General features: G+C 36.7%; 1 protein-coding gene across 1 annotated transcript; it reads right to left on the reverse strand.

Annotated features, from left to right (window-relative positions):
* Positions 1–24,965, reverse strand: LOC140142679 (aminopeptidase N-like). Its single transcript, XM_072164675.1, has 17 exons — positions 24,120–24,965; positions 17,240–17,531; positions 15,592–15,712; positions 14,299–14,462; positions 13,607–13,720; positions 12,713–12,916; positions 12,078–12,143; positions 11,533–11,705; positions 10,747–10,829; positions 9,873–10,006; positions 8,784–8,839; positions 7,557–7,704; positions 6,678–6,868; positions 5,961–6,128; positions 2,624–2,764; positions 1,747–1,825; positions 1–654 (listed from the first exon to the last, which is right to left on the reverse strand). The coding sequence occupies exons 1-17, from the start codon at positions 24,806–24,808 to the stop codon at positions 514–516; spliced, it is 2,964 nt and encodes a 987-aa protein (XP_072020776.1). The 5' UTR covers positions 24,809–24,965; the 3' UTR covers positions 1–513.
* Between the last annotated feature and the right edge of the window lie 856 nt (positions 24,966–25,821).

A 25,821-nucleotide genomic window follows, 5' to 3' on the forward strand; every position in this document is an offset into this window, starting at 1 on the left:
GTTGAGAGTAGGAATTACCTTGAAAAATGTCTCAAAAAATACAAGATGCCAGTTATTTTCCGGATTGCAACTAATAAACAATATTTTTAACATTAATAAGATCACAAATTCGTAACAAACCCAAATTGTGAAAAAATCACCCTCGGGCAGATTTTTGGCTATTTCTCCATTTGCGATCCTACCCAAAAGTGTCTCCTTTTAACATGAAACGTCACATATACTACAGTGTTGATATAGTGAAAATATGAGTTTCTCATCACTACAGTATATAAAATGTACAGGATGTGTGTCAGAATCCATGTCAGTCCAAAAGATGTCTTCAATCACTGCTGAGCAAATATATATATCAGATAAAGTGTTCATATTGTTGTAGATCCATTGAATATTCCATCTGTCTCTTGCTACAGCTGTCTGAACTCCTTGATAATGGTAAAAATGAGAGTTTCTCATCCCTGTAGCACATTTGACCCAATTATGTGTCAGAGTCAAGGTCCATCCAAAAGACACAGTCAATCACTGCTGAGCTAATATATTGGATAAAGTGTTCATATTTCTGTTGATCCATTGAATATTCCATGTGGCTCTTGCTACTGCTGCATTTACTCGTAGCGATAATGGCGACGTTTGAGGTAGAGATGAGAATAACTGCTGCAACTACAATTGGCAGAAATATAAATGATAAACGATATTTTATTATGGAATCAAATTCAAATTTTTTCATGCCCAAAATATTATGCTGATTTGCTCTAGTAATGTGTGTATTTTACTGGGCACAGCTTCAAAACTCTTCCACAGAGGAAGGTTGAGTTTTAAATAGAGTTGGTTAAAGTGCAAATTCCATTTGAAATTCATACTCCCCTTGTGGAAGATATTTCCAAAATCTTCAACAGTGGAAATCTGTACTTGAAATGGAGTAGTTCATTGTGGACAATGGAGAGCAGCTTACCATCGCCCCTTTTGATTTTGATTTGATTTGATTTGTTCGGGTTTTGACAACCCTGGATAACCCAAGAAAGTCTCTATTGAAGCTTATTTCCATTGGGGTCCATTTGAACACCAGGATGGGTTGGGAACAGTCAGGGGTTAACACCCTACTCTTTTGAAACTGGCTGCGAGATACATGTACAGGTATGGCTTAACGCCCCTCCGAAGGATTTGGAGTACTTTCATGATTCATTTACCCAATTCTAAATGAACCATGGGAGAGCGGAAGTCTGAATTTAATCTACAGAAGTTGCCAATTAATTTCAGACTTTTTTTTTTCCAAGTCAATATCCCAGCAAATCGCCACCGCTGGAAATCGAACCTGGGACCTCATGCACTAAAGGCAAGTACCCTAACCATTGTGCCATGCTCTCCCTTTCATATTTGTTTTATTTTATCAAAAGCTATGATTGGGCACAGTTCAACAGAGGGAACTTTAAGTTTGATTATTAAGTGCCAGTGTGGATTTTGCTTATAAAGACATTGTCAATGTGGACAAAATATTACAAATTATAATAAAAATATTATGTACATAGAAAGTAAGTTTATTGTGAAGAGTCATTTTGAAGAGTCATTGTTTTTAGTTTTTGTAAAGCAATATTTGTTATGGTTGTTCATGGCCAATGCGCTCCACAAGATGTGGCAGCTTTGAGGCGAACTTTTTTGGCATAAATTATATTTAGTATTTGAGTCCCTTCTTAATCACCCAGAAAAGTTTGTTTTCTAACTAAGCCCTATAGGAAATGAAAGAAACCCACAAACCTCATTGACTTCAATGTGACTTCCTGAAGCATCAAATACAGCATCTACTAAATCAGGAAATGTGTGTGTTGCTGCAAATCTGAGGAAAAAGGTTTTTTATGAGTTGAAATATTGTCATTTAGTCTGAAATTTTACTAGTTTCAGATATTACAAAATGAAGGTAATAACATGATCGTGATAATAGAATGTTAGTATGTCAATTTCTATCAAAACAAACCAATGGATTCAAATCTGGCTTTGAATACAGAAAAATAATTTATTTCAAGACATGTGATTATCATCTATATTCAAATTGATTTAGTGCTTTTCCAAATTCATTCAGTCGATCAGCTCTCGTTCATCATTTACTGATTTTGGTTTTAAATAAGGGTGGACAGAATAAGATTCAGAAAATAGAATGTATAAATTAAAGCTGCTGTAACTTGCAGGTAACTTGTTAGAGTTCTTCATGCAAGACATAAAATTATACATTTTTGGAAAGGAAATAAGTCAAGGAATCTAAAATATAAACAGAACATTGAAATATAAAAATATATAAACACAGATTTGGTGTTAATTTTGGAGAAAAATCACACAAACATTTTTGCATCCAATTTTTTGGAACACTAGAAAAAGGATTTTTTAAAATAAATTTAGACATACAGGAATGTTGTTTATTTCCTTCAATTGCCTTGTTTTTTTTTTTTTTTTGGTTTTTTTAAAATTATTTTGACTTTTTACAACTTTTGGCTAAAAAGCTATTTTTGTTTGTAGTGCATTTCTGAGAATGCACAGTCACATTAAACACGTTAAACAGCCAATATGTTTACATTACTTTGCAAAGATGCCATCTTAGAGCTCAAAGAGCTATCTAAAATATTGGCAAACATTACTTTACCTTTGATATAAAGATGACCAATTATCTTTAAAGAATTGTAATGCGATATTTCTGCCGTAATCACTCTGAACAACTTGCATAAAACTACGTGCTCCTTGTGCTCGTGTTAATGCTGTGTCATTAAGACAGCGATACAAGTATCTAAAAATGAAAACAGACATATTGAGGCATGGGTTATTGAAGTGAATAATTAAAATGGAGCCCCGCCAAACACAAAAATGTTTTTAAAAGGTTATGAATGTGTTTTAAATGCCTTTTGGTTTTGATAACATTTAAATATCGGGTTATATATATAAAGGTCATGAAAACATTTTTAAAACGTCTTATATGAAAAAAAATACAATAACATTTTGAAAATGTTGTCAAAATGTTATTGTTATTTTTGCCAAATATTTTGTCAACACTAATTAGCATTATTGTTAGAACGTTTTTTTTTTCATGATCAAGTTTTCAAGAATGTTTTCTGAATGTTATTAAAACGTTATGATACTCTTCATATAACCCAACGTTTAAATGTTTTCTGTTATTACGTTTTTTGTTTACTGGGGTCTCAAACGAAATAGTTAAAAATCTAAGAAAAACACAAAAGCAATCCGTAGTTGTTCTAACTGTAAGTCCATATGATATCAAGGAGGTCCCCCACCTGACCCCCTCAGATTTGCTTTATATTTTAGTCATATGTTGTACCTGTAAAAATATTAAAAACCTGCAAATTTGAGGTCTGTAGCTCTTACGGATTTTCTGTGGCAGCCATTTAAAGTTGAAGTATGGGGGTCTAAATTTGGACTCAAAAGTTGCCCTTTAAATAAATGTCGTCTTTGGGAGTCTGTGACTTCTTTACAAAAAGAGAGAGAGGTCTGAAACCTTGTATACACACTAACTGCATGACAATTTGTCAAAAAATAAAAAAAAAAAAAATCTGTAATTGCGCGTTGTGTCACGGGGTCATTAAATATGCAAGAAAAAATGTAATGTTTTGTAAACTGGCAAGTTTAGCCCCTCTAAATTCCAATTTTTTGTCAGATTAATTATTTTTTTTGTCACTGATGCTAAATATAGGATAAATACAATACATATCCAAACAATTGAGGTCACAACTCATTTACATTTCGAACAGCGCCCTCACGAAGATGAAATTTATTGCAAATTCAACATTTTCAGGGGGTCCAAAGTCGATGTGGTCCACCTTCAAAATTTATAAAACATTTTTTTTATATGACTACTAGTCTTATATTACAACTTTGCAAAGTCTCAGTAATTGTCTAGGTTGACTTCATATAAAACGACAAGCCCAAAGTTGACCATTTTCTTATGATTGCATGTACTGCAAATGTGCCGAATTTGGAAGGCTTAAAGTCAAATTGGCCCCAATATTGAAAATAAAATGGAAATTAAAGTAAATAGGGCCAATAACTACGCATCTAGTCATTTATTTTCAATATTGTGGCCATTTTGACTTTTAAACCTTCCGAATTCGGCACATGTGAATTTAGGGGGGCTAAAACTTGCCAGTATACAAAACATTAATGTTTTAGCCACCCTAAATTCACATTTGTTGTCAGAATAATTGTTTTTTGTTGTCACTGATGCGATATATAGGACAAATACAATGCGTATCCAAGACATAGAGGTGACAATTTATTTACATTTCGAACAGCGCCCTCGCAAAGATGAAATTTAAGTTGCAAATTCAACATTTTCAGGGGCCCAAAGTCAATGTGGTCAACCTTCAAAATTCATAAAACATCACTTTTATATGACTACTAGTCTTAAAGTACAACTTTGCTATATCCCAGTAATTTTATAGGTTGACTTCATATAAAACGACAAGCCCAAAGTTGACCATTGTCTTATGATTGTATGTACTGCAAATGTGCCGAATTCGGAAGGTTTTAAAGTCAAAATGACCACAATATTGAAAATAAATGACTAGATGCGTAGTTATTGGCCCTATTTACTTTAATTTCCATTTTATTTTCAATATTGGGGCCAATTTGACTTTAACCCTTCCAAATTCGGCACATTTGCAGTACATGCAATCATAAGAAAATGGTCAACTTTGGGCTTGTCGTTTTATATGAAGTCAACCTAGACAATTACTGGGACTTTGCAAAGTTGTAATTTAAGACTAGTAGTCATATAAAAAAATGTTTTATAAATTTTGAAGGTGGACCACATCGACTTTGGACCCCCTGAAAATGTTGAATTTCAGTGCAATAAATTTCATCTTCGTGAGGGCGCTGTTCGAAATGTGAATGAGTTGTGACCTCAATTTTTTGGATATGTATTGTATTTATCCTATATTTAGCATCAGTGACAACAAAAATAATTAATCTGACAAAAATGTGAATTTAGAGGGCTAAACTTGCCAGTTTACAAAACATTACATTTTTTCTTGCATATTTAATGACCCCGTGACACAACGCAATTACAGATTTTTTTTTTTTTTACTTTTTGACAAATTGGGCATGCAGTTAGTGTGTATACAAGGTTTCAGACCTCTCTTATTTTGTAAAGAAGTCACAGACTCCCAAAGATGACATTTATTTAAAGGGCAACTTTTGAATCCAAATTTAGACCCCATACTCCAACTTTAAATGGCTGCCACAGAAAATCCGTAAGAGCTACAGACCTCAAATTTGCAGGTTTTAATATTTTTACAGGTACAACATATGACTAAAATATAAAGCAAATCTGAGGGGGTCAGGTGGGGACCTCCTTGATATCATATGGACTTACCCCTAAATGAGTTCACTGAGACTTTATACGACACAGTACAAGAAAATGTCTAAGCCTATACTAGGAGCTACTAGGATTCGTCATTGAAATTAAGAGAATGCTAATGGCTGGTTTCATACTTTCTGCCGCTGAGCGGCGTGACGCTTCATCATGCCGCTTCCACTTGTCTGCAAGCGGAGCGGCACAGTGGCAGCGGCATGACTCTGAAAGCCACTGGTAGTGCTGGTCAGCACCGCTCCAAAATCGTATTTTGTTCTCTTACGTCAGAGCGCCACCGCTTCGAGTTGACTTGAATTCAACTCCCAGCGGGTGATTCATATATCGGCGTGCCGCTGGTCACCGCTAGCGTTTCAGGTGCGACTGCGAAGTGAAGTAAAATCATCTTCAAAGCGACAGGAAAGTATGAAACCAGCATAAGACTGTCTGGTAATGATAAACTTTCAAAACCTAAAGTTATTGAATTTGGAAGATGATGCATAAATCAGTTTAGTGTCCAATATTCCAATAATTTACCCCGGTATACGCTTTCGTTGTCATTTTCTAAAGCAAAAAATAACATGTCATTAACCGTCATCAATTGAGTAATAATACGGCCTACCTGCGTAGTACCCATGGTTCCCGTGTGGCCGATAATCCGTACAGCAGAGCATCCCTGTAGTCTTGTTTCATAGTATATTTTATCTCCTCCCATGCCATGTCCCAATCAGCCACGGTACCTTCACTTATGCCTTCGTAGAAGATTGCTCTTTGCTGATCCGATTGAATACTGCAATGAGTCGAGTTGGTGTGAAAAATATTTGATACCAAAATGTTTCGCATTTCGGTCGTTGAAAGTGTTCTTAAAGGGTGTGGTTTTCAAACGTGAATGCCCAATTTCACAACTATACTGCGCAAGCGCATAAAAAGTATCTTTACATTAAATAAAAATCAATTTCTGAAAGGCACTGAAACTAAATTACAAAATATTGTGCTGTGTATTTTGATACCTCATTCGGCACGATGCGAATTTATTCCCTCAAGGTAGAGTTTCAAATGTGACATTTGGATTTTATCCGCCTTTTGTAACGGGCACATTACAGCATGGCACTGCGCGGTGTTAATAGTATGCGTGCGGCGAGGAAAAAGTCTATTGAAATTTTGTCATTTTTGAAATGCTCTCTTTTTTCGTATAGCCCGAGCCTTAAGGAACGAAATGTCGGTAGGATTAATCTTTACCGAGAGCAGCTGAGCCAGCGCACACAAAATCACAGTGCATCTGGCCGGATTCGAACCGGCGACCTTTAGTATATAATTTTCAGGATTCGAATATATTTACCTGTTTGGGTTATCTTTCCAGTTTGTAAAAGCAATATTTGCATAGACGATGATTTCTGGTGAGCTCGCTGAATTCTTAACAGCTGCTTCTAATAGGATCATGCGTAGATAGCGGTCTTGAAATGTGTCACGTGGTTTTGGTGACCATCCTAAGAAGTCCACACCAACTCTTATACGATCTACAATGAAACGCTTTTAGAGACAAATGCAAAAGAAGATAACGTAAATGATGCCAATTTCCATTGCAACAGATATTCAAACGCTTTTAGAGACCTAAAAAGAAGATAATATAGATAAATGACGCCAACATTGCCATTGTAAAATATATCCAAGCAAGCTAGTAGTACTTGGATACATTTATAAGCCTTCATATGCGCTCGGTTCTCTATAAAACATTGGGACGCAACTTTAAAATAGCCACCCGCATATAATCCAGAAACTCATAATTCTAACTATAACCTCGCTCCATTCATCCTAACCCTAATCCTAACTTGTGAGAACCCTAAAATCTAACCGTAACATTAATCTCTTCGAGTACCAACTCGAAGTTGTTAGGTTTTAGGGTTCTGCGTGTTAGGATTAGGGTTAGGATGAATGGAGCGAGGTTATAGAATTATGAGTTTCTGGATTACATGCGGGTGGCTATTTTAAAGTTGTATCCCAATGTTTTATTGAGAACCGAGCGCATATGAAGGCTAGTTATATAAACGGACACTCCAAAGCCTTAGCAAACTTTGATTATGCCAAGAACTTCAAAAGAGTATGAGCTATCTAATTTCAACAGGCACTCGTATTATTTTGTGTACGATTGATACACGAGTTATTAAATGTAATGTACTACACGATTCTTGGAAATACGAGAAAACGTATTTAGACCTACCTGAAATGTTCCTAATAAAGCAGAATTCTGTAACCTATCCCGAAGGAAGTTCATAGCCCTCATCCCTGCACACCACGGTAGGTAACTGCGTTCTTTGTCTAGTAATCTCAAGTATCTCAATAAAGTCGCCATTTCTATTCTACCTGTCCTAGAGTAAAATTAGAATTTCGGCATTATCATTACCATGCATGATGCATGCACCTATATTACATCGAAACGGTTCCCCCCGCCCACCTCACCCATTCAACTTCATCTCATTATTTTCTTCTTCGCATTCTTATACTTCATCACTACCACTTCCTCCATCTCTGCTCATAATCCTCTTTGATATTCAAGTTCTTCTATATATTCGTTTTCCTCGGAATCCTTTCTCTAATTCCTCTTTCTTCCCTCCTCTTCTCCTTCTGAAGTCTTTACTACTTGTCGTCATCCTCCTAAACGTATCTTCCTCATCTGCATTCACTTCTTCTTCCACTCTGTCTTGTCTTTATGTCTTTGTTTTTGTCTTCTTCTCGTCCACCTTATTCTTGTTCTTCAATTACAACAACTTCTTCGCCGACGTCTGCTTCAACATCGTTTTCTTCCACGTGCTATCACCCCTTCAGCATACTTTCTTGCCAAAACCTATATTACATCGAAACGGTTCCCCCCGCCCACCTCACCCATTCAACTTCATCTCATTATTTTCTTCTTCGCATTCTTATACTTCATCACTACCACTTCCTCCATCTCTGCTCATAATCCTCTTTGATATTCAAGTTCTTCTATATATTCGTTTTCCTCGGAATCCTTTCTCTAATTCCTCTTTCTTCCCTCCTCTTCTCCTTCTAAGTCTTTACTACTTGTCGTCATCCTCCTAAACGTATCTTCCTCATCTGCATTCACTTCTTCTTCCACTCTGTCTTGTGTTTATGTCTTTGTTTTTGTCTTCTTCTCGTCCACTTTATTCTTGTTCTTCAATTACAACAACTTCTTCGCCGACGTCTGCCTCAACATCGGCTTCTTCCACGTACTATCACCCCCTTCAGCATACTTCTTGCCGAAACCAGTAAAACAATGATACTGATGCGTCCCCTAATATTATGTGATTGTATTTTAACAAAGGAAACCATGTTACTAATCATTATGAAGTGTTTCAGCGTGTTGAGTATCTGTGTAATAATTATATCAATATAGTGTGTATTGTTTAATACAAATATTAGAGAAAAGGTTTCATGCATGCCTTACAGTGCTAGACCAAAAGAGCTATCGATGAACATGGCCCGTGTCTCGGGGCTCAAAGCCTGTGAAAATAAAAGAAGTACTTGTGTGACTTAAATACTTGGCTCCAGAACACGATCCTATCAGTAAGTGAATATCGTTGTTCTGAGACTGAATTATTCGGACTACGACTTGGCTGGCAATTTTAAAGCATTTTCTTAGTCCACATACATGTTGTTCTCTAAAAAGTCTATGTAAGTTACAATCGCAGTAGTATAATTGGTATAACTTAAGCCATTGCATTTAAAACAAATGCCTATTTATTATAAATTCGTCAGAGGGACTAATAGTTGTTTACTAAAAAGCGCCACTAGATATATTTTGCATTGCTTTAACCGTTAACAGTGCTGAGGGTGACACAGCGTCATCATCCCTATATCTTCGTCGTGTCAGAAATTGCCATGATAGTAGGGCGATTCCACTAGTTCTTCAAAACCCACACATGACGATTTGTTCCGCCGTGTTTAATAGTTTCAATATAAGCCGATCGACTCAGGCTAAGCACACCACCTGTACGTCGTTTATTTCCCACTACGAATGTGCCGCTGCTGAAATGGCTCGTTTTTACGATCTGTGTAATCTAATTGCGTATTTTCAATGTTACTAAGTTAAGGAAATTCGATTTTTGTCCATTTTTTTCAACGCACAGACAGGAGCTTACCATATTCTTTCAATTTTTAACTGCAAGTCAAGCATTTGGTTTTTACAAAATTACCAAAATAACGGGATACTTGAGATATAAGCATACATGTGCACCACCAGATATACAGTTTATAAAGACACGTGCTTTGCTGCATTCCGTATTTCTATTGGTTCGTTTACTCATAGACCATTTGTTTACTGCCTGTACAAAATAATTATTTACCTGGTGTGGACGATGTGGGTGACTTACTGATATTAGTACCAATGAAAAGTTTATACTTAAATTCTATTCTGCCATACGCTATGATCAGAACGAAATTATTATTGATTTATTGTGAAAAAAGTTAAATAAATTTTAGATGCAGAAACATGAAAGAAAGATTTCTTTACCTAAGAATTAAACTTAGTACTTACGTGCTTGTCTCGGCTTAATAATATGTACACGGACTCCCAATCATTCAATGGCAAATTTATTCGATAGAAGTATTCAAAATCTACGTTGCCAATTAACCAATGAAATGTCTGATCACTTGGGAAATTAAAACGAGCTGAAAGAGAAGAAAGCACACCAAATTGACTTTCACATAAGATAACAAAAATTTTTTTTAATCTGTAACATTTTCTAAAGTTCCTTATAAAGGTTGATAAATTTACCATAGATGTCAGGAACAGCGACCAAATTGAAACGCTAAGCGCGTCTTTGAATTTGAGATCGACAAAAAAACCTGTTTTACGGCCCGACAGACCAAGAATTTGTGAGATTTGTTTTATTTTTTATTTTGCTAAAAATCAGCCGGTGTTTTTTGTTTTTTGTTTGTTTGTTGTTTCTTTTTCTCTCTCTCTCTCCCTCTTTTTGTTGTTGTTGTTGTTGTTGGGTTTTTTTTTTTGTTGTTGTTGGTTTTTTTGTTGTTATTTTGTTGTTGTTAAAATTTATTTTTGGCTGAAAAGTTTTTAAAAATATGTTTGCAAAACATCTTCAGATTTTGTCCAGATATTGGTGATAGGTCTATTTGGGGGTAATTTTAGCCTATAGATAATGTAAGTCCATCCGCCCGTAAAACAGGGTTTCTTTTTGACGTCACCATAAGGAAATGTTTGGTACTTGTAATTCTAAAATAACCTTTTCCAATTAAATTAATCTTGAACAGTGTCAATTGGCCCGGTTCAAATGTTATGTTTACGTTGTACACTCTGACTCTTTGTGGGGTGGATTAACCTGAAGATATATTTTACGCCGGGTTTTTACGAGGATAGTAAATGATAATAAATGTTGTAATTTTTCCCTTACTTTCTTGATTTTCAATCCATTTGTGCCTCCTGAAACCGGGTGCTTCATCAGTACCGTAGTTTAATTGGAAATCCCAAATGTAACTGGGGGAAAATGTGAGAAAATTTACATTAGAAATATCAATTTAAGTAAGGGTGTGTGCTCTTGTTGACTATTTAGTTGTACCGCGCAAAAATGCACTTTTTCGGAATCTAGTGATATAGTGTTACCATGGTTACGAGTAATTGAGTTATCGTCAACATACAGCTAGTTAGGTGGTATATTGCATCGTGGTATATGCTTGGGAAAAACCCGGTACGTCCTAGCTACCGCCTCGCTGTAAGAATGATAGATATTACTTTTTGTGGTTTGCCTTCAATTTCCAGCCTCCCCTCCGCCACACTCCTGTGGATGTTTTAACTTAACAATTAATACTCATTGATATATTTTGTGGTGTCACAAATTCGTTATATTTGGCATTGCTTTCATGCCCTGCGGGGCTCTAATTTATCGTAACTCATTAGTTGCAAGTCTTTCAAGTCAGCGGCCTTTTATGTTAGGGTGGAGCGAGGTTGTAGCGAGGCAGTAGCAAGGCGCGCGGTATAGGGGTCATAACACCATCCTGTTTTATGAATCTCTGAAGGTAGAGGAACAATTTTGATGTTATGAAAATTGGAGCTACTTGACATTTTGACCCCTGTACAATGTAAAATTGACCTTTTACCTCATAAGTCCTAAACTACATGTATAGGTCAAATGTGAACGAACTCTATAATGTTTCATCTTTTCTAATGCAAGTATACTTACTCGAAAGGGCTCGTTGGAGGCACAGTTTGTTCATCAAGGCGAAAGAGTGCCTGGTCCACTAAAATCATCTCATGCGCATGTGTAAATTCTTCCCCTAAAGTTATCAATGGATATCCGGTTTGTAATGACCACGTGCGAACTACACGGCTCATGTTGTATAGAAACATAATTTCCTGTAAAAATGGCGGGAAATTTGAATTTAAATTACACGCGTGTTTAAAGGTGAGGTGATCATATTGCAAAAGGTAATGTGACGTATCATCAGGATAGGTAAACTGGTGATAGCTCTTGGAACAAAAAGGTATTTAGCGTAACAGTTCTTATTGCATGTGCAAATTGGGTTAGTTATTTTCACAATTTATGACATTTGGGTTATTTTTGCAGAGAAATGTCAACAATTCTGTCTTTAAATTAACAAATTTTGTTTCTTTTGTGATAATGCCTTAGCAAGGTCTTTCTTTTAGCGTGCACTGAAAATTGGAAAGTTGAAAAACTATTTGAGTGATTTTTGGAGTTGTAAGAATATTTTAATACTTATTACTTGCCCTGCTCATGACACTCCACAGTGTTTCAACAGGCGTACTTTGGTATTTATTTCGCTGTACAAATTTCTGAAAGAAAACCAATAACAATAAATAACAAAATTACATTTTTGAAAGAACGGCAAATTATAGTATTGCTTAAATGATATTTACATTTACATAAATTATGGTTCGAATGAAACTACACCCAAGAGTCACTGATATCATGCTGATATGATTATGAAGTGAATATAATACTAGACCCTATACACTGCAAAAACAGCAGATCGGACGCCAAAAAAAACCCATCACATTTAAGGTGTTAATGAAACAGATATAGAACACTTTGTGTGTTCTTGATGTGTTCCGTGTGTTCTGATCGTGTTCTACAAGAACACATCGACGTTCATATGTTCTGGCTGTGTTTTAGAAGTGTTCTCAAAACAGCCATCGAGTCAACGTGTTCTGGATTTGTTCTTTTGATGTTCTGACAAATCACTCGAACACACCGAGAGCACATCAAGAACATGTTCTACATCTGTTCCATTTTGAACATGCACCTAAAATATGTTCTAGATGTGTTCTTGGACGCGTCATGATGCGTCATCATGTTCTAATATTCTAAAAAAATCGCCCAAATCATGTATGAGCGATCGTACCTGAAGGCTATCTTGAAAAGATTCTGCCCCCATGATAGCCCTTGTCATTGATATAACAGAACTGCCTTTGTATTGGCTCAGAGGATGGCTGCTTAAAGCTGTATCAGATGGGTATTGCATTTGGTACGATAAGATGTGCGATGAACCAGGAGATGAATCGAGGAAGAGTCCTGGAAGAATATCCATGGCGATGATGAAATGATCCTGCAAACCATGGGGTCAAAGAGAAAAAAGGATGTACATCGTTATGTTATGTCTTATGTCATGTGTATGTCATAATATTATTGTGTATCTTTTTCTAAGTTTTACAATTAAGATCTGCTAACAAACTTCTTGCCTGATTTTCTTTACTTTTGTTAATGGCGAGGGTAAGAGCAAATGAGCGTAAAGTCGCAAGTCGGTAGTTTCGAGACGCGCTGGCGACTATACGTTGGTGTTCTTTGTTCTTATGCACCTGTTCAAGCAGGTATGTCTGTATGTCCTTTGTGAATGGGAGCACAATGGGTTATTTACGAAGGGCATACTACTGGCTTGTACATGTGCGAGGCAAACAAAGAACGTCAACTCAGTCAGCCAGGATGTCTCGAAACTACTAACATGCGACTTTATACTTATTTCGTTGTAGCAGAGTAGCAGGTTACATAAACCTGATACGAACAAACCAGACAAATCCGCAGCTTTTCTAAGGCTTGAAAACAATTAGATTTCAACTGGTACCCCGTCAACAATGGTCGAATTGGAAAAAAAAGTTATCAAGCTTTCGTCAGATGCTCTAACTTCATCAGAACTGATAAGACGAGACCGCGTCAGACCTCAAGTGCCCATTTAGTTATTCTTTGTTTATTTATATGGTGAACCCGTCTCAATTCTTTAAAGCAAACATATTAAACCTACCATTGATAAGTCTGGTTCGATACTGGCAACTGCATCATAAGCTAAGACACGAGCCACTCCATCGGCTACCCACATGTCATTCCAACGGTCTGGTGTAACGAGGCTCCCGAAAAACTTAGCAAATAAAGACATTATTACTTACATATAAAACTATAACATGAACGAAAATTCTATTGTCAGTGGTTTCACTATTTTAGTACATGCGCGCCAATCCGACTTGACATTGGGGGTTGATGGCCTCAGGCTGATTGTCATAAAGTGGCTGAAAAGAACCAAAAATGGGTCATTTTGCCGAAATGTAGGGGGAACACGTCCCCCTGCCCCCCCCCACACACACACACATACCGAAATTAAGCTACCGAATTGACGCTTTTCACGTGTACTGTGAAGTCTTTGTTTGGTTCTATACAAGGCAACTTTCATTTGCTTAAAGGTCCCATACAAAAATTATCTGTAAAGAACGATTGGAACTTTGGAAGGATGTGGAAAGTGTATCCTCTGACCATAGCTTTGAACTGGCTATTAAAAATGTTTGTACCTCGAACGACTTTAGAAGTACTGACACACAAATGATGTGCTCTCCATTTGTGCCATCTTCTTGGCAACATTCACACAGATTTAGGCTCCTTTTGATACAGATATTCAACATGTTAAATACAATATATAAATCTATCTTCTTATTCATAACTTACCATTTGTGCGATTTTTCCAGCAACACTTAGACAGACTTGGGCTCTTTTCGATGCGGATACCGAATAAGGATGTTGTTTATCTGCTAGTACCTCGTCCATTGAATAGAAGAATAAACCCCAACCTGATGTTACGCTTGAAGGATATTCAGGAATTGCCACATGATCTGAGGAAATGAATGTTTCAGGTATTCCATTAAACAGGTGCATATGGTTAAATTTAAGGTGGTACTACACCCCTTGATAAATTTGTGACTATTTTTGCATTTTTCTCAAAAAATAATATCACACTGGTAACAAAAGTTATGTATATTATAGGGGCGAGGAATCCAGTTGCTACACTGGAATTTCAGTGACTCAAAACAAGCGGTACGTTATTTATGATAAGAAAAGAGATACCGCTAGAATGTACCTCATTTCTTAACATATATAATGAACCACTTGTCTTGAATCACTGAAATTTCAGTGAAGTAATTGGATTCGTTGCCCCTATAATATACATAACTTTTGTTACCAGTGTGTAGTTATTTTTTTAGAAAAATGCAAAATTAGTCACACATAATTTATCAGAGGGTGTAGTACCACCTTAAAGTATTGCGATTGAGAAAATTAATTCACTCATCATTGTCGGTAATGGTTTCCAAAACCTATCAATTCAATTTAGTATGTTGTACATAGCATGTAAGTGGGGTACTTTTTATTGTGATTTATGTCTGTTTTCCGAAAGGTATTTAATAATAGAATCAAAAGTAAACTTAGTGAAATTACGCTTTAATCTGCTTCAAGATGCATCTAACATTTTTGTTACTCACAAGTGTATGTTGCTAAGCATCGTTCTTTTAAGACCAACTTGAAAATATATACAGTGTATTCTAAAATATTTATTATTGAGCAAGAGCTTATAATTCACTCTTAGAAAAGACAGTTCTTTGTCTTCCCAGAAGAACCATTGAAGGTTCTTAGGAATGGAGATGGGACACTCTGAGAAACATTATTAGACATCTGAAAGTCCAAGGGCTCTAAATTTTTAAGAACCTTAAAGGTTTGAACAGGGAGGTCTCACTTAGAACCTTCAAAATCAAATGGGGTTCGTGAAAATTTAAGAACCTTTTTGTAGAACCAATAAAGGTTCTACATATGATCACATGAGTTTCAGAGACCAAACAAGTTCTTCAGAGTGCCCTAAGATCCTTTTACATGTTTTATTTAGAACCATCAACATGATCAAAGGCTCTGCACAAAAAGGGTTTTGTTTGGGAACCTTTTGAACTTGAAGAGTGTAAAAGACACACTTACGTGATAAGTCAATGGCAGGATAGTTGGCTAGATAGGTGCTGTAGTAATTAAAGCTTGCATTTGCTGCTGCTTGAGCTAATGTTGTCTGAGACAGATATCGTGATGGCGACCAAAGAAGAATCTAATGTAACAACAAAAATATACATTATAAAGAACCGCTGTTCCACAAATAAACACACATTTGCAATGAGGGTGTGTTTTTGCTTGTGTTTAGCGAGAGAATTAAGTTATCATGGCGATGTTGGTGGACAGCATTCACCATGTTCACCGCCAACGTTTTGGTGCTACAATGGGAGTCCAGTCCGCGCCATGATATATTGGATGGAGTCATTAGCTGTTCCATATAGAATGTGCAAATGATTATTACAAAAAGAATTCATAACTGGACAACTAATACAGAGCATCTATAGATCTAACTTAAGAAACAGAAGGTTCATCTGTTCATATAGACAAATGAAAATTTGTGCAAAGTGTCAAACATCCACTTTTAATTTTTTTTACCACTTCATATTGCAAACTATTCTTTTACCAACTATGAAGCTGAATTTATACTCGATCGCTTTTGCAGAAAAGCGATTCTCACGCATGCTCAGTGTTTACTTACATTTCCAGAGCGTCAAGCCGGTCAATCGATTCAAATCGCTGAGGCAAAAACGACGTCGCTTTTGCAAGTTGAAGAAATCTCTACTTCCCAGCGATATTGCTTGACACGTGAATGCGTCAACCATTCATATACAACCATCTGGATCTATTATTTTGCTAATTAATTTACCTTTCTCGATTATTAACTTTTGGTGATGAATTAATTCAAAGCAATAATTATTGACAGCAACTGATGTTTGAAACATGTATTTTGTGGCATTTAGAATATTTTAATTGTCGTCTGCAATCGCTATCGCCATGATAAGTATAAATGCAAAAGCGACGAGCGATGCATCGCAAATTTCGGCGATTGCTCATCGCTTTCAAAAGCGTTTCATCACAATCACTCGGCGATGGAGTATAAATTCAGCTTAAGACACAACATGTAACACATGATTAAGAGTAGCTTTATGTTATGATAGTTGGTAATTTTTGAGTGTGGATGTAACAATGGCGTCAACATTGTCAAGTGTGACATAATAGTATAACCAATTTACGGTCTGAACGCATTTGAATCTTTCCCCAGAGTAGCCAGCGCACATAAACGTTGAAAAAAACCCAACCAGTGCAACTGGCCGGATTCGAACCGGCGACCTTTGTAACCAACTGAGCTACAGAGGCACACTGGAGAAGAGCGGGAGATATCAATCGAATGATGTTTGTCGCATTCTATCGGAAGGCATCAGAACTGCATATTTATAACAAATACACAAAGTCACATGGGTATGAAAGTTCTTAGGCCTACTTAGTTTTTTCAACGTTTATGTGCGCTGACTACTCCTTAGGAAAGATTAAAATTTGTTCGTCCTATTAACCCAGTATAATAACTCTCAATTTACGGTCGAGTGAGGCCCTGGAAGGCTGCCTGTACTCGCCCTAGCCTACATTTACTGTCTACCGACATTTATGCTGAAGTATCGAAATCGCGGAACAATTCAAAGGAACCATAATAATCTTGAGTTATATTTCTTCCAGAATAATTACATATTGCGGCTTTAATACTTACGTTATGTCTATCTCCTCCTACATCAAGAGCTTCGTTAATATAACTTCTATCCGATATAAAAATGGCTAATACATGAGGCGGCAAAAAAGGCGTGGATTCAAAGGTATCCTTTACCCATTGACTCGTTCCGGGGGTAGCCGTCCTTGATACCCGATGGGTACTGAATAATACATTGGTGTAAATGGGTGGATGGTTTATTACTACGTTGAATACTGCTCTTTTGGACGGTTCGTCAAAACACGGGAAAACTTGGCGTGCGTGTATTGGGTGCAAGTTACTTGCTAGAAGATATCTGCATTGAATTAAATGGAAACATACGATAGATTAAAACAAATAATGTTTAACTTTGTCATGCATCAAGGATCTAAATTGTACATGATAGAATAAAGTGGATGAACCATGAGAGTAGGTCTGCTCGGTTCTTTGGAGGGGACATTATAAAGCCACCGGTCCCGAGTACAGAGAGACATGCCTGTATGTACGGCAGTCTCTCGGGTCCGTGGATAACGACTGGTAGTACACCCCAATATACGGTATATAATATATACCCGTACGAAACCCGGGGAGCTGATCCTGGATGCGATGGTTATAAAGTAGGCTGATTAGGGTTCTGCGCCTGTAGAGCTAGGTGTCTTTATATTGTGGGTCTTGGGCTTTAGTGGTTAGCGAACTTCTGTAACGTGTGCAGTGACTTGAAGGTTTGTGGCTTCATGCCTGTGTATAGACGACTCCAATTTCACGCATTCCTACACCTCAATGGCAGCCATAGCTGGGTCCCCGTTGGCTCCATGAGCCTCCATCCCACCTTAATGTGAAATGATGTGGCCTTAGCGGGGATTTTAAACTGCATTCTATCACCCGTGTTGCGCGTAGACAAAAGAATGATAACACAATACAATATAACAGAGATTTTAATTATTTTTTGGGGGGAGGCGCAGTTACAACACCACTTTGGTGCGGAGAGGACCCAGTAAATGGCCGAATGAATTCTGACCATCACTTGGCTCGTTGGATTCATTTATAGCACTCTACACTCATAGAAATGACTTGTTCGCCTTGTTGGCGCAATTCAAAAGGACTACGTTTGGACAACTCAAAAATAGTGTAAAAGTTGCCAAAACAAAATTCATTTTAGTTATCCGAACTTAAAAAATGCTGAAAAAGCTCAAAAAGTTCCGTCAACTAATCAACTTTGTTGGCATTACTTAAAAAGTTGATGTAAGTCGTTGCGTCAACTTTTTAAGTAATGCCAAGTTCTGAATTCAAGTTCAGGGAACTTAGAAAAATAAACAAGGTTCAAAGAACCAATTAGTTGAGTTATTGCAACTCAACATGTAAGTTGATGTAACTCGTTCATATTAAGTTACTGGTACTTATTGTTTTGAGTTATTCCAATTTGGTACTTTGTTACTTAATTCACGTAATTGGATCATTTTCTGCACAATTTGCAGTATTCAAATATTCATTTTTGTAATCAGTGCAAAATTTTGTATACTATAGCACACCTCTAGAAAATTATGCTAGGCTAGTTTCATTTTCTGAGTTGTAACAACTCAATAAAGTAAGTGCAAATGAGTGCGACCAATATAATGATATCGAGTCAGCGTTACTCAAAATTGTACGCGTTGGCATTACTCGGAAAGTTGACGCAACGACTTATACATCAACTTACTGAGTAATGCCAACGAACAATTTCTATGAGTGTATATATCACGTTTTGTTTTTTGTTTTGTTTTGTTTTGTTTTAAATGAATTTTTAGCAAAATAATTTACTCAATTTTAGGGCCGTGGTGGATCGTAATGTAGGGGGGCTAAACCAACGTAATGTAATGTTGATGGTCAGCAAAGCTTATGACGTCATACTTGGCATGTTGGAGCTTTAACTTGATATGAATGGAGGGAGGAGATCCATTGGCCTCCCGATATCAAAAAGGGGTTTCTCTGTTTGAATTTTCCTTAATGATGTTAAAAATAGCATAACTATAACATGACCAAATAGAAAAAAATATATATTGAAGTGTTTGATATCTCCAATTCTTTGAAATGCAGACATCGCACAGTAACTATTATGATTAATACAAAACTGTTATACGCATTTATAGCTCTGCTACACAATCGAGCTTCTGTTTTAACTCGAACAGGAAAAGCGGGAGGAAAAGTTTCGGAAAATTACACAACTGACCCAAATTATATAATCTAGAGCGTTATATTTAGCTATAGGGGGAAACACTTCGCTCAACAGTCACACTAGACTTATTTTTACTGGCCGACTTTGTGCTTTCATATTTTGACCTAGAACTATAAAAAAATAAGTGGAAATCTGGACCAATATGATATTTACCACTTTATAATTAGCTATAATTGTGCATCGCTCAAGACCAATGCTGTAATAAACAATACATATTCATATTTGGCACAATACAATACAGTTTGATCAGGCGGCGAATGGCATGATAGAACCGACAACTTGTGAAACCGCCCGGCCGTATGGCATTTTCCATATACTCAGTTAGTTTTGTGGGGTTCATTATCGAACCCCAACGGTTTAGCATTATTTATTAACATAGGTTGACGATGAAAATTTACTGAATTTAGAGAATGCAATGCGACCACCACCTGAGTTTGATTTTCGTTATCTAAATCAATATATTATTGAACAAGAAATGTCTTTAAAAAGATGTTTTGCAAAAGTTCATTCTACAAATCATATACTTTGAAAACTTGCTTGATTTAATGTTGTTAATGAGTTATGTACTTTTTACAAAAGTGTTGTTGTTTCAGCCCTCTTTACAACATAACTCAAGAACCACAGGACCTACAAAAAAGTATATCTGTGGTATTTGAGTTCTTCGCTATGAAATGATCAATGCAATTTTTGCCAAAGCTCACTACCATTCGCAAGATACTGTGAACTACTAGTATACCAAATCGCAACAGTTTAAAAAAATTGCTAACCTTAACAAGCAATAGTAGCAATATAATTTAGTTCGGTGCAATTACATTTCAGATAACAATAACATTAAATTAATGTGAATTAAAGTTCGACTGTATTTTTGAAGAAAAAAATCATTTAAATTATCTTAAAAATATACATTTAGAGCATGTCTGAAGCACGTTGCGTTTGACCCCTGGGGTATCTAGGTATTTGACTCAGCGTTGTGCCCAGGGAAGCCCTCTGTTTCCGGCAAGTAAACTTTGCTATAGGTAAGTTTACCCTACAACTTTATGTACGTAAACACACCTCTAGGTCTTTAACTCATCTATAGTTTATCCCAAAAGAAAGTTCAGACATGCATGGTAGTGCATCAATATCATGTTAGGAAAATGCATTGAAGAATATACTGAAACAAAACTGAGACAAACTTCAAGATTTACAAATTCCACAAATTTGCATCTTTACCACTCTATTTTGTCCTTTATATATTGCTTTCATGCTCTGAATGGTTTTGAACATTTATCAAAGGTGTCATCTAAGATATTAAAAACATCTTAGATGACACCTTTGACAAATGTTACTAAGTAGTAAGTAAACCAGACAGGGTCTAATTCTGCATAAAACCGGGCAACGTTATTTCTATAGATCTGCTGCGCATTCAAATTGCATTGTATTGCATCGTAATTTCATTTGTGTCTATGCTAATTATGTTTACACAACATGAATTCACGTGTTTTCAAGCAAATTCGCCGATAATAGGTGATCAAACGCGATCGGAATGTTCATTCAGCTTACTTCATATGAGATGATCTTTTGAAAAATACGGCATAATTTGTCTTGGTGTTTGCGGAATGCCATGCAGTAAAATATTAATACGTTGCGGCAATTCATGATTGACAACTAACAATCGGCGTGTCCTTCGTATCCTCCACTCATCCACTGTCAATTTTGTATCCACTCACTAATCCTCACAAAAGCATTGTGTTGATTACGTAATGTGTGGAGGCAAATTGCAATAAGTACAATGAAATAATGAGTAGGGCGGGCTCCGAGGCGGGTTTCTTCTTCATCTTACGTAACAGTATTGTTCTCCAAAAAAACCCGGAAGCTTGTCGTTTGGAGCTCTAGCTGAAATACAGCAAGATAATGTAAGATAGTAAATGTAAACCTGTATTTTAGCTAGAGTATCTCGAGCTAAAGTAAACCCCAGTTTTGACAATAAACTTAATAAGTATTTAAACCACAAGTGAAGAGCTTGGTTCCAAACCATGTTAAGTCCGATTTACCTGTGCGATATTGCAATGGGTTGTGATGCTATAGATATAGCAATTTCAGTTGTATGCACCATTACAAAGCAAACAGTGGATGGATGCACAGTAACAATACTGTGTGAGGCCTTTGGTTCCCAAATGAGAACAATAGTCTGCATACTGTTAAGCAGCATTGTTGTGGTAAATAATGGCTTGTTGATGGTACAACTCATTGTTGCTAATGTCAAACTTGTCAAAGTGATTGTGATTGTATCACACAAGTAAATGAGAAACACGTGGTTGTGGACTTAACATGGTTTGGAAACAAGCTCTTCAAGTATAGAATACAATAATGCCTAGGCTATAGGTGCATTTTTTCTGAGACAAGTTGTAAATAAGTTGTAACGCAGGAAGTTAACATAAACACAATAATATTGAGGAGCATTAGCCATTTCCGAAAGTCAATTTTGTGTACGATTGTTTGCTTTCACCTTGTATGCGCCTACGGGTCTCCATTTATAGCCTGTGTTTTATAGGAAAACATTTAATAAAATGGTTAGAATTAGGTTAAATATTCATCAGTTAACTCTCGTTTGATTTTGAATCAAGTAGAAACAGTTAGTCATCAGACTGCAGTGACAAATTTGAATACAATATGAACATGGATATGAATGTGGGTATTAGATTACTCTCTATCATTTCGCTCAAATGTTGCCGATTTTTGACGAAGTTAATTAAAACCAAAAAATTGTAGGCCAACATCTTTTTTTTTTCTTCTTCTTTTTTTTCAGTTTGAAAATTGAAGGTCATATGTGATCAGCTCCCACGAAATGGGCGTAAAGTCACAAGTTGGTAGTTTCGAAACGCCCTTTCTATTGCGTTGGTGTTCACACGCACCTGTTCTAGCCAGAAGTATGTCTAGCTGTATGCCCTTTGTGAATGGGGGTACAATGGGCCATTCTCGAAGGACATACTATATACTGGCTTGCACAGGTGCGCGGCAAACAAAGAACGTCAACACATCAGCCAGGATGTCTCGAAACTACCAAATTGTGACTTTATACTCAATTCGTTGTAGAAGGTCGCATAATAGTCTGAAAATGGTTATAGGTGTGTATGTTATTTTAGGGTTTTAGGTGTAGGGTTATGATTAAGGTTAGGGTTAGTGCAGAGAAGATGAGAAAGACAATCTTCCCTTTAGGGATAGGGTTAGAGTCGGTGTTAGGATTAGGTTTAGGGTTATAGGTTATAAGGCTTGAGAGGTTATAGGTTAGGGTTTGGGTTTAGGGTGAGGATTTAATAGGGTTCATATATAACGACCATAAGCCTTTTTGAAGAATAACGGACACAATTGCAGGACGATTTTCAGTTTTGGTAAAGGCTTTTCCAACTGAACATTGTGTCCACCATTCTTCAAAACTTGGCTTTCGGTTTTTCGGAAGTATGCCCCTTCGATCTATTCGCTGTCGAAGTGACATAATAATCGGATTAACTACCACAGCAATAGATGAATACAATTTTTGAATAGATCGCCCTGCACTACAACAATCACGCGGTACCTATGCATTGAACCAAAGATGTCAAAGACATGCTGATCACTCGCACCTGTAAGATTGCTTGTAGTGATGGGCGGTCTATTCAAAAATTGTAATTCATCTATTGCTATGGTAGTTAATCCGATTATTACGTCACTTCGACAGCAAATAACGAACTGACATCAACAAAGCATGTTACTACGGCCGCCGTAGTACGGCGTTTTACCTGGGGGGAATTGGCTCGTCTTTAGAAAGACACACATTGTAATTCCTCTTTTCCCAAGAAAATGGTCAGATAGTAACATTTTGGTGTAAATTTTACTCAGAGCACTTGGACAGCCTTACAATAATTAGGGTCTGATTTAGGCCACCCAAAACACCCATGGTAGGACTACTACCATGACAACTGGTTTTTAGTAGCCACTATGAACCACAGTTGCCTCATCTTAATGCCATAGTTCAATAACCTCAATCAAACAATCATAGTTCAAAATTTGACCTCAAATTGCAGAGTATGAGTTAGTACCCAAATTTCCAAAGATCATTCAATGAATGTACAAATGTATTGGAGTTGAAGAACTGTGCCCTGTTAGATGAGCATGTTGTGGATCCATGTTAAACTCAAGTGATACCTTTAGTCTCATCCTTCGAGATGTATTATCTACACCAGGCACAAAAAGAAACTCGTCAGTTATAGTCATCTTTGCTGTTCAACAACCTGATAATTATAGATATTCTGAAATGTACATTTTGTTAAATGGACTTTGCTTTCTCATTTGACACCCTGTTTGTGAAAATCAAACAAAAATTGATCAAGATATGCACCTCCAAACCCTCAAACCCCAAAATCTAAAGTTGCAATTTCAACGATTTTCAATGGTTGTATTGCACACAAGCACCACGAGCCAATCAAAAACCCACACAGTGTAAACAGGCACAATTGAATCGTTAAAATTGCAACTTTTGATTTGGGGTTTGAGGGTTTGGAGGCGCATGTCTTGGTCAATTCTTGCTCAATTGTCACAAACAGGGTGTCAAATGAGAAATGTATATTTCAGAATAATCCAAAATTATCAGGTTGTTGAACAGCAAGGATGGCTATAACTGAAGAGTTTCTTTTTGTGCCTGGTGTATATAGTATAAGGCTATTTATATATTACCTGTATCGTCCACCTTTCTCATTGGCGTAACTGCTCACAAATAAACCCTCCGTTGAACTTCTTGAAATGTCGCCATTAAATTTACCAAATCTTAGAACATATTGCTTTCCAATCGCCAAATTGCCTGCAACTTCAATGACATAATAATGATATTTTTCTTGTGTAAATTGCTGCATAATCTTCATTGTCTGTTGCGATTCCTTCTGTACTATTGACACCAGATCTTTGTATAAAGTTAACTTATTTGCATGAAGTACAATGAACTTTGTATTTTGAAGACAGCTGATAGTGATATCAACACTTCCAGAAAATTTAGTTTGAGATGGATCAAGCGATAATTCCACGGAATATGACAAAGGTTCTAAGTGACTTGGAAGATTAACATTGTTCCAAGGAAGATTAGGATTATCTGGTGATGTATTGCTTAGCGAAGCACCTGCAACAATGTCTTCTGTCATGTGGTGGTTTACACCGGCAGCTAATGCTATGACGAGTACAACCAATACAATGACCCCAATGGCAATGCCGATTTGACGCCAGCTTAAAAACAATCCATTCCCTCGTCGACCTGAAAGTGTTGAATCTTCTGTAGCTGCTGCACTTTTATTATCTCCAGTTTCTTTGAGTGCAATGTCGATGAAGTTTACGCCTTGATCTTTTTCTCGAAATGATGGGTTATTGTAATCCATTTTTCCAAAGTATATTTTGAACACGTTGAATACTGTGATAGTCTGCGTAGGCTGATAATGACATTACAGATGACACAAACAAAGCTATTGCGACTTTCTAGCCAGGGTAGTGTGTCAGCGAACTTATCCGATGTCAATTTCGCGCAGGCAACTTTAATGCATGTGCAGAGTGAATAACCTTTTTTCCACACCACCAGTACAGAAGCCAATAAGATTTCCCTAAATTGTGTCAGCACTCATAATAGATTCGAAGTGCATACTATAATAATACTCGCATCCATATTCATATTCAATTACCAATTAATTTCTATATACTCTGTCTGGAAGGGAAGTGACCTCATAGCTGCAAAGGTTTCTTAATTCATCGGCGGTGTGTTTTCGTTCACTCATAGCTGTGTCACCCGGCACGAACCATTTGCAAGTTAAGGTCACATCCGCCCGTAGAATAAGTTTATGTTATTCAGTCACACTTACGCTGATATTGTAATGCACGCTTCGTTGGGACTTAGGCAGTGCCGCAAGTAACTATGGAACATTTAAGCCCACTATTATTGCATCAATAAAGTTTGAAAGCTTTTGAATTTGGTTAACTTAGTCATTTACTTGATATTCAAGATAAGAGTTGGCAATCAGGAAATGATCCAACACATTACCAGCTATTACGACAAGATATTCATGTGATTGAACTTTCAGGGATGTTCCACAGAATAATACTGCTAGAATGGGGAATGTTTTCATAACAACAAACAAACAAAACAACAACAAACAATAACATAGTCATTTTGTCGTGATGTTTAAACCACGCAATAAATCAGGGTTGATTGGTGTAATCAGACCATGGCGTAACTAGGGTTGGTGTAGCGCCCGGGGCAAGAAACAAAATTGGCGCCCCAACCCGAGAATATCTTAGAAGCCCCCCTCAATTCTTGAAACAATTGCGCGCGAAAGTTTGGACAAATAAGGCCTACCACTAATCAATTTTGGTTAGAAGTTGAATACTGTCTTAAAATGTT

This window comes from Amphiura filiformis, chromosome 20 (assembly GCF_039555335.1).
Source record: "Amphiura filiformis chromosome 20, Afil_fr2py, whole genome shotgun sequence".
Lineage (NCBI taxonomy): Eukaryota > Metazoa > Echinodermata > Ophiuroidea > Amphilepidida > Amphiuridae > Amphiura > Amphiura filiformis.

What these genes read in the sequence shown, in the direction of transcription:
- LOC140142679 (XM_072164675.1), bottom strand. Translation starts at nt 24,808, where the DNA reads ATGGATTACAATAACCCATCATTTCGAGAAAAAGATCAAGGCGTAAAC. An exon ending in TCGAACCAGACTTATCAATG is followed by an intron (nt 12,917 to 13,606) that starts GTAGGTTTAATA and finishes CATGGTTTGCAG; the next exon opens with GATCATTTCATCATCGCCAT. An exon ending in TGTGGAGTGTCATGAGCAGG is followed by an intron (nt 11,706 to 12,077) that starts GCAAGTAATAAG and finishes CCATTTTTACAG; the next exon opens with GAAATTATGTTTCTATACAA.